General features: G+C 39.8%; 1 protein-coding gene across 1 annotated transcript; it reads left to right on the top strand.

Moving 5' to 3' along the window:
* Positions 1-337: 337 nt before the first annotated feature.
* On the top strand, positions 338-3,531 carry DUSP1 (dual specificity phosphatase 1). Its single transcript, XM_075209630.1, has 4 exons — positions 338-1,010; positions 1,204-1,352; positions 1,724-1,943; positions 2,445-3,531. The coding sequence occupies exons 1-4, from the start codon at positions 641-643 to the stop codon at positions 2,813-2,815; spliced, it is 1,110 nt and encodes a 369-aa protein (XP_075065731.1). The 5' UTR covers positions 338-640; the 3' UTR covers positions 2,816-3,531.
* The last annotated feature ends 6,516 nt before the right edge of the window (positions 3,532-10,047 follow it).

The raw sequence follows: 10,047 nt of genomic DNA, 5'->3' as shown, positions 1-10,047 counted from the left end.
TGTATTTAATCATTTCTGTATGTGTGTGTAAAACCCTAATGAAGAGAACATTGCGTGCTTCTTATTCTGACCACATACTATGGGATCCCTGGAGCCTTTCTGCTGCTGGATAGGGTTACAACAGTTTATTTCCTGCCTGGGCAGGGTGATAAGAGAGAGAGAGAGAGTGTATATGAGTGTTTGACTTTGCAGCTTAGACCGACGTCATTCTTTTTGGCTGGACACACGAGTGGGTGTGTCTAAGGCTGTGAGCTTAAATGATGTCACTGTAGAATCCATGTGGTACAAGCCATTCACAAAAATCCCTCCCTCCTCCTGCTTCATATAAATAGCTTGTGTGAGCTCTGTGTTGCAGCTCAAAATAAAGCCACCAAGCTAAAGTAACTCAAGGAACCAAAACAAGACTGGCTTTTATTTTAAGGCTATATTATTTATTTTTCTAACAAGACTTTTATATTATATCCATACAAAGGAGTCCAAAAGGCGACTGCATTGAAAAAGAAAGTAACCCTTATTTTTTTTACAAGACAAACCAGTGTTATTCGTTGGACTTTCTCTGTGCACTACAGCGGGTCTGGATAAAAGAAGCACAGATTCCTACCTGAGATCTAAACTTTTGAGAAGAGTTTGCCGCTTAGCTATGGTCAATATGGAGATTTGTGGCATGGATTGCAGCACAATGAAAGCACTCCTGGCAGAGAGAGCGCACCAATGCCTGGTCCTGGACTGTAGATCGTTCTTTTCATTCAGCTCTTCCCATATCATCGGCTCCAGCAATGTGAGATTCAGCACAATAGTAAAAAGGAGGGCTAAGGGCAGCATGGGCTTGGAACACATTATCCCCAACGAGGAGCAGAGGTGCAGGCTGATTGCTGGGATGTACGAGGCTGTGGTGCTGCTGGATGAGAGGACATGTGAGCTGGAACCCCTTAGGAAAGACAGTACTATGATGTTGGCAGTCAGCGCTTTATGTAGAGACCCCCGGGGCAGCAGGATCTTCTTTCTAAAAGGTACTTGAAAATTCCCCTCCTAAACTTAACTTACACATCCTGTCTGTATTAGTCCCGTCCCTTTTACTTTTAAAATATCCCAGTTATCCCTATGTGTTGTGTTACCTCGCAGTAAAACCAATCAAAAGTCATAACATGTATCTAAATGACCAAAACACCAAATCTTATGAATGTCAAATGTTCTTTCTTTCAGGTGGATATGAAGCATTTTCGTCCGAGTGTCCTGAATTTTGTAGCAAATGTTCTCCTCCCGTCGGTCTAAGCCTACCCCTGAGTGCCAGCAGTGTGCCAGGCAGCGCAGACTCTAACTGCACACCCTGTGGAACCCCACTATATGATCAGGTTAGTATATGTTGCTCTGATGATACTATTAGATTAGCAACCATGAAAGGGTTAAAATCTTCTGCTAAGCTAGCCTCTCCCTCCTTCACCACTAGCATTGAAACAATATTTAACTGTAAACAATAGTTACTACAGTTTAAAGACAATACATATGTTTACTTCCTCAAACGCAGCTCAAAAAAGGGCTCAATACACAATAGCTGCTGCTATGAACACAAAGTCTAAGAAGAATGGCTACATTGTCCGAGCTAGTGTTTAGACTGAAGCTAAAACATTTGAATCCCCCTCTCTTTTGTGAAATAAGGATATCTGCTGTGTGTTTGACAATGTTTCCAAATGACTGACTGTTTTCTTTTATTACTATGTTACAGGGGGGACCAGTGGAAATCCTGCCTTTTCTGTATTTAGGCAGTGCCTACCATGCGTCCAGGAAAGACATGCTAGATACCCTTGGCATAACTGCCCTGATCAATGTTTCGGCTAACTGCCCAAACCATTTTGAGGGACACTATCAGTACAAGAGCATCCCAGTGGAAGACAGTCACAAAGCAGACATCAGCTCCTGGTTCAATGAAGCTATTGACTTTATAGGTAAATATTTCTAGAGTGTCTATTTAATTAGTATAGATTCCCAAAGAATCTAAGTAGTGAGTGAATAGCATTTTTTTTACTCTTACTAGTGGTTGATGACAGTCACATTGCTGTTTACACAGGGCTGTATCTACCCTATAGACAAACTAGGTATATGTTAAAGCATAGCACTGTTCATGGGAAGCATATAAGTTATTTTAAGTCATATTTATATTTCTTTAATTTTCTTTTTTTTCCAACGCCAAATAGATTCCTCTCTTTAAATGAGGAAAAATTAAACATAATGAATAGTGAACCATAATATGACCTGTTGTGTCTTAGACTGCCACCTAGTGGTCAGTACTGTAAGCTTCCATGATGTGTGAATTGCTCCCACTTCTTTCATTAAACAAGACTTCTTTTGATACCATACATTTTTCAAGTTAAGACATAGCAGTCTCCTATTGTTTTTGTGTTCAAAGTATCAAGTATCTTTAAAATAACTTATTGTTTTTTTTCCAGACTCTATCAAAAATAAAGGTGGAAGAGTGTTTGTCCACTGCCAAGCTGGCATCTCACGTTCTGCGACAATCTGCCTTGCTTATCTTATGAGGACTAACCGTGTAAAGCTGGATGAAGCTTTTGAGTTTGTTAAGCAGAGAAGGAGCATTATTTCCCCTAATTTCAGTTTCATGGGACAGCTGCTCCAGTTTGAATCACAAGTGCTGGCACCTTCCTGTTCCGCTGAGGCTGGTAGCCCCACAATATCAGTTTTGGACAGGGGAACATCTACCACCACCGTTTTCAATTTCCCAGTCTCCATCCCTGTCCACCCAGCAACAAGCTCACTGAGTTACCTTCAAAGTCCAATCACTACATCGCCAAGCTGCTAGGTGACCCAGCTAAAGAGCCTGAACTGAAACACATGGACTGTATGTGTTATTAAGTGCAATACTTTTGAAACACTTTTTTTTTATTATCAGAATTTTTTGTTTTTGCTTTTGAGCCTTCACAGTCAACTAGACATGAAGGACAAGTTTTTGCAACCAGATGAACTGGTGAAACCACAGATGACATACAACTGACATGACTTGTGATTTTGGACATACGTCCTTACCACTAAGGAACTCAAGAAAGACAGGTCATAATTGCCTTTTGTTTTACGTCTGATTGTTGTTCGATTATAATCCCCGTTTAATGGGGATTCAACAGTATTTCCATTCCTGAACTTTTTGTATTTGCTCATAGTTGAAGAAAGGCTGCGGCCTATAAATTGTAAAATATCTACGTCCTTTTATTTATACTGCAAGCTTCGTCCTGCCTTCAGAACCTACGATTTCAGCTTTTTAACGAAGCAAAGAAGAAATACCTCAGTATTTTCTGGTACTGTAATTCCTGTTTGTAATGCAAGACCAGCTTCAGTTTCCAAAGCACTGATATGAAAAGCACTAGGCTGGAGCCTTCTTCTGAGTTTGCTGACCATTGTATATAAGCTCTGATTTTATTTATGATGCAAAATAATATATTCCTTCTCCTGGGAGAAGACATTTTTAATACAGAACTATGACTTTTTATACAGATTAGAATAAATTATGACTTTGTACTGAAATGTGCCTCTATCTCTTCTATTATTTTATTTTGCTTTCATTAGGAGAATTTCAAACATAACCATTTTTCTGTAACTAATTCATAAATGGACAAACTAACGTCATCACTTCCCTGATCGCATTATAAAGCATGTGAAACATATATATATCTTTATTCTGTAATACATCTATAATCAAGGGAGATACTATACTATCTTTTGACCTGAAATTCTACAATTTGTCGCCTCATTATAAACTGCCCCGGTGAGACACTTTATAATAAATGCAAGTACTAGGTTTGCTTCTAAAATTGCTATGAATGTTACATTTGTGGCTTACACACTGCAGATTGCAACTAAGTACAATAAAAGCTGAATAATAATAAACACAAGCACATTCTTGACATGTACACCTTTATTTTCTCATTGGGAAATATTTGGTTACTATTATCATTATTATTAAATTATTTATGTATTCATTTATTAGGGACCAATATGATTTTCAGTGCTTTACATAAAGTAAGGCAAAGCAACATAACTAAATAATAAATAAATGGAGACAAAATGTGATATATTTCTGCTCAACATACCTGGATATTGTAGGGGGGTTGCTTTTCATTTACAATGTCTAACACTTGCTCATATACTAGTAGCCCCTGTGACTGCTGTTCATATCTAGCACAGTCAGTCCTGTACAACAGATGTGTGTCTTTTACATATATTATGCAAATATTCACATTTGTTAGCACTGAACTGTCCCAGCGGTAGTGCGTCATTGTGGATATTTAGCAATATATAAATAAACATAGAATAAAGCGTGACAGACTGTGTAAAAGTATCTACGATATTATCAACTGATGACATCTTACCTGGAAATCTGTGTACAAAACTGAATGTCCTAATAATACACTTATAAAATAAAAGCTGATAGCTTCACCAGTGTTCGGGGTGAAATCCAGAATGCATTGAACATAATGTTGTCCACTTAGCCTCTTATTGCTAGAAAGAAAGGTAAAAGTGCAACAGTCAAAATAATAATATTACATAAAACAATGTACATTGTAGAGCAGAAGTGGGCAACAGGAGGCCTGCGAACCAGCAGAGCCCCCCGAGCCTTCACCTGCAGCCCTGCAATCTTATCCAAATGCTGTCAGCTGACTTCCCATAGGAGGAGGGAGTGCACTCTGCTCTCCCTCCTTCCTCTGTGCAGCCCCTTTGAAGGCTGGAGGGCCATGCATGTGGCCCTTCAGCTATTTCACTTTGTCCCTCACTATCGTAGAGGGCAGACATTTGTTATTTTCTCTAGTCAAATGCTATGTTTCTATACCTTGAAAGGTTGAAATGACCTGCATCCTTTCATAACACATTACATTAAAATATTACAACATGTTTTAACATCTGAGAAAGTACACTGTTTATTCAATGACAAAAACTGACATGAGGCTAGATTTACTAAAGTGCGGGTTTGAAAAAATGGAGATGTTGCCTATAGCAACCAATCAGATTCTAGCTGTCATTTATTTAGTGCACTCTACAAAATGACAGCTAGAATCTGATTGGTTGCTATAGGCAACATATCCACTTTTTCAAACCCGCACTTTAGTAAATATACCCCATGGACTCTTATGATATGTAAATCACAGCAGCACAGTTGAAAAATTCTGTAGTTATCAGACACACTATGGGCCCGAGTCATTAAGGAGGGCAAAGCATAAAAAAAGAGTAATATTTGCACGTGGGCAAAACCATGTTGCATTGGAGGGGGAGGTAAATTTAAAATGTGGGGACAGATTTATAGTTGGGGTAGGACATGTCCTAGATCAACTTTAAATTTCAGTGTAATTATAAAGCTAGCAAGTATTTGTGTGCTAGATGAAAAAACTGCTAGTATTTAACTTATGTGCAAAATAATAAACTCATTTGCACCCCTTGAATTGTAACATGGTTTGTCCCGGAGAACATTTACTCCTTTTTTGCCTTAATGACTCAGGCCCTATATATACATATTTAAAGAGAGAGAGCACCCACCAGGGTAGCAAATGTCCCAAAAGAGACTGAAACAATAATCATTTGTTTGCTTTGCTGGTTGGAATAAAATTCTAATCTAATATGCTAATCTGGTGAGTGCTGCCTCTCTTTCAATTTGGATTTTATTAGTGGGTCTCCCTGCTAGTTTCTACTTTTGCAGCCCAGTATCATACATTATTTTCAGAACTCTCAGACCTCGATATCATTCATTGTCTATTCCCGACCATGGCCTTATCTGTGTGGAGTTTGTATGTTCTCCCCTTGTTTGCGTGGGTTTCCTCCGGGTGCTCTGGTTTCCTCCCACACTCCAAAAACATACTAGTAGGTTAATTGGCTGCTACCAAAATTGACCCTAGTCTCTTTCTCTCTGTCTGTGTGTATATTAGGGAATTTAGACTGTAAGCACCAATGGGGCAGGGACTGATGTGAGTGAGTTCTCTGTACAGTGCTGCAGAATTAGTGGCGCTAAATAAATAAATGGTGAAGATGATGATGATGATGATTGTCTATGCTACTCATGCTGTAAAGGGCGATCTTGTTTCTACATATGTACCCTATGTAAATTACAGAATAGTATTTTGCTTTTCTCTATTTCTCAACATCATGGTGGCTTTTTTGCTGCCTTGGTGAAATGTTCGCGATTTGTCATTTTCCATCAAGAGTAACTTAATCTGTCTTTGTCTACAGGGCCATTAAAACTATGATCATATCTTGTACTGTCCGATTCAGGGGAAATAATCTCATATTTCCTGTATTATATTTGGAACTGCCTGTTCCACTGCTGATATGCTAAATAAATCCCAAGGTTGATGAACTCTTACAAAAGGACATTTCCATAGTAATCATTTTCATCATTGCAGCTTAATGAATTCATGAAATATGGTAACGATAATTGCATAAATATTTATGATGCATGAAGTCACTTATGCATTGTGTACATGGATAATATATAGTAACAGGAGGCAGGGACATGTAACTTAAGAGTTAACAGCTTGTAAAATGAAGATAACATTTATTGACGTAGCGGATCTACCTCCTGCATATATACAGCTCAGCATAATAACTTCACAACAATGGAGGTCTTTTACATCGGAGTAGCATAGTTTGACAGAGCACAAAAATTGTTTTCTTTTAACTCTTGTGTGATGGTATAAAAAAAGGCCTCGGCACTTGATTTTATACTGAATAAATGTTTGTTCTGCATGGTAGGTGGATGGGGGGACATCAGTGGGGCACGCAGGGGGGTGCCCGAGTCTCCGGAAACCCCCCCTGCGCTAACTAAGTGGCCACCATATTGGCACTGTCCTATACAGCAGCCGCGGCGATGTCAAAGAAGCGCCCGCGGCGGTGCTGATACAGCACCGCCGTGGACGCTTCTTTGACAGCGCCGCGGCTGCTGTATAGGACAGCGCTGCCGAAACGGAGCTGCTGCGCATGCGCGGGCACATGCACAGCAGCTCTCTCTCGTGGTTTTTTTTTTTTTTGGGTCAGGGGGGGAAACCTTCCCCTGACAATCCTGCGTGCGCCCCTGGACATAGAGCTTTTGCATTGCAAACATGCTCCAGTATCGGCACATAAATGAGATTTAATTGTGCCTGTGAGATAGTTAAAGTCGTGACGGAAATAGGGCTGAGTTCTCTACTTAGCACATACTTGCCAACTCTCCCGCAATGTCCGGGAGACTTCTGCATTTTGTGAGAGTCTCCCGGACTCCAGGGCGAGTGTGGCAATCTCCCGAATTCTGCCCACTTCACTAGGAAGTGGGCAGAATTAGATCCCAAATGCCGAGATTCATCGGGCGTGAATCGCGGCGTTTAGCCGAAATGACGCAATTTTGCGCGGCCTCGCCCCCTCACGCCCCCCTCCACTGGCTGGCTCCTGGAAGGGAGCTGCAGAAAGTAGGTAAGTATGACTTAGCATAGCGGTGCAAAAGGCTTTGGGCCTGAGTCGTTAAGAGGAGCAAGGCAAAAGAAGGAGTAAATTTGATCCTGGACATACCATGTTACAATGCAAGGGGTTCAAATGAGTTTATTATTTTGCACGTAAGTTAAATACTGGCTGTTTTTTCATGCAGCGCACAAATACTTGATAGCTTTATTTTTACACTGACATTTAAAGTTGATCCAGGACATGTCCTACCCAACTATAAATCTGCCCCCACATTTTAAATTTACCTCCCCCTCCAATGCAACATGGTTTTGCCAAGGTGCAAAATTACCCCTTTTTTTTTTGCTTTGCACTTCTTAATGACTCAGGCCCGATTGGAGACAGATTTGATGAGTTTAATAAATGTGTGGTGGTTTTGTGCAAGTAGGCCAATGGGTTTATTATTAGTAACTCAACAATTATACACTTGAAATAAAAACAGTCCTGTTATTACTTATTTTGTCCAGCAGTTCATTGAAAGGAATAAGGAAAAGTTTAATGAGGAAGGTGGTGCAAATGCTGCCAAACAAAGTGTGCTTTATTGACCTCTAAGACCTCTACTCATCATAATAAAATATTAAATGATAAAAAAATTAAATCAACTTTATTAAATAAGGAAAGTGAGGCAGATTTGATATTGTTATTTATTTCTAGAAAATTAAGACATACATCTGATAAACTGCTGTGGTTAACACATTTGTGCACATAATACTATGAAGTCTATATATCAAGGCAAACAGACGTGATTTGCGCGGTACTACATCAGACGAGGGGACATGAGTGACATTAATAGCTACCACATACTTGCCTACTTTTAGTAGGCGACGTCCGGGAGAGGGGCGTGACTAATGGGAGGGTGGGGGCGAGGCACCTCGAATCGCATCATTTTGTCCCACCCCCACGAGTAAAATGATGTTTTGTCGCGGGGGGTGGGGCCAAAATGTCGCGATTCTCGGTGAATCGCTTCATTTTAACAAGGGAATTCCGGGATGTGGGAGAAATGCCAGCTTTCCCAGACTTTCCAGGAGAGTTGGCAAGTATGAGCTACCATGTGACTTGTGTTGCCCCCTTCTGCCCACTCAGGTGGAGGATGTAAGCTGTGTTCAGTTTTTGAGCATAACATTGATATATAATAACTCAATATTACATATGGAGTCGCTCTGCTCTAGAAACAGAGCACTGGGGCGCTCTGGGGGTATATATGTTTATAAATAAGTCCAATTTTGTAATCAAACTAGTTTTTTTCTGCTGGTCTAGGAAACATACTTTAATAGACTGTTGTATATATCTAAAAACCATTTTAATTAATATAATAAAAATGGGAGTAAGAAAGACTATTTTTCTAACATTGCACAAACTAGCACTAAAGCATAGCAACTAACCAGCAACTGTCTAGTACAAGTTAGAATATGAAAGCAAATATCTGATTGGTTGTAATGATTTAGTACAAATTTGCATCTAAATGAGATATTAGCAAATAAGTCTTAGTATGTTATAGCTTTTGAAAGCGACTATCTAGTATTTTATGACTAATCTTTAAATATATTTTTTTACAAAAACCTGACATCAACTTAGGATAGATGTTATAGGTAAATAAGCCATATCTGTTTTCAAAGCAGTTGAATGGGTAGATACAGTATATGGTTTGTATTGATAGACAGAAAAATATTCAAAATAAAATGAAAAATAAAGTGTAGATTAAGCCTTATTATATGAACGTTCTATTAACTGTTAAAAACTTTATTTCTTAGTGCTGCCTGTGAAAGAACAACAGCTGAGATGAGACGGATTCACTGCTCTTCCTTTTTACAAAGGGAACTAGCTACATCCACTATGAACCAGACGCATCCAGATCACAGCACAGATAAGCCCTGCAGACTAATGAAAAAAAGAACCTGCATAGCATTTTTGTCCACGCCTGCATGTTATCCTAAAGTGACTCACTCCACAACACAAACAAACAGTTGTTGCCCCTGTATTTGTAACTTTTGCCACAATGAAAATCAGTTTGACTTGTTTACAGTTTGTAGAACTGATGGTTTAAATGAAGGAGAGGAATCTAAGCTGATCCACATCATTATCAGTTCGTAACTTTTACCAGTGGTCACGCACCCGCAAGTTTCCTGTCTCCTGACAGGCAAAGGTTTGTCTGTGTCTCAATCTATATAAGTCATGTTTTCTCCTGCTTGTCCTTACACGCCCCCTCCTTCCATCCGTTTGGGTAGGGTACTCAATTCTGAAAGTGGAAATGTCGGCAGGCTAAATGCCGACACTTCCATTGCGGGGACAGCTTGAAAATGTTGACAGTGTGTTTGTCGACATTCAAAATGTTGACAGTCACAATTCCGACATTAAAAGACAAATGCTGGTGGGTCCGGCGGCTATGCACCACCACCATACCTATTCCGCCTCTTCTATTGTAAGGGGCTGCAAGTGGCCATAAGTGCAAGGTACGACTCAGTCTTCATGTGGCCACAACTGTAATTAGTGCTTTGTGCGCATGCGCAGAAGTAAAATGTGTGTGTGTGTTGTTAGGGAATTTAGACTGTAAGTTCCAATGGGGCAGGGACTGATGTGAATGAGTTC

Source organism: Mixophyes fleayi, chromosome 4, assembly GCF_038048845.1.
Source record: "Mixophyes fleayi isolate aMixFle1 chromosome 4, aMixFle1.hap1, whole genome shotgun sequence".
NCBI classification, from domain to species: Eukaryota; Metazoa; Chordata; class Amphibia; order Anura; family Limnodynastidae; genus Mixophyes; species Mixophyes fleayi.
The sequence above is the reverse complement of the archived record's forward strand: the minus strand, read 5'-3'. Positions and strand labels throughout refer to the sequence as shown.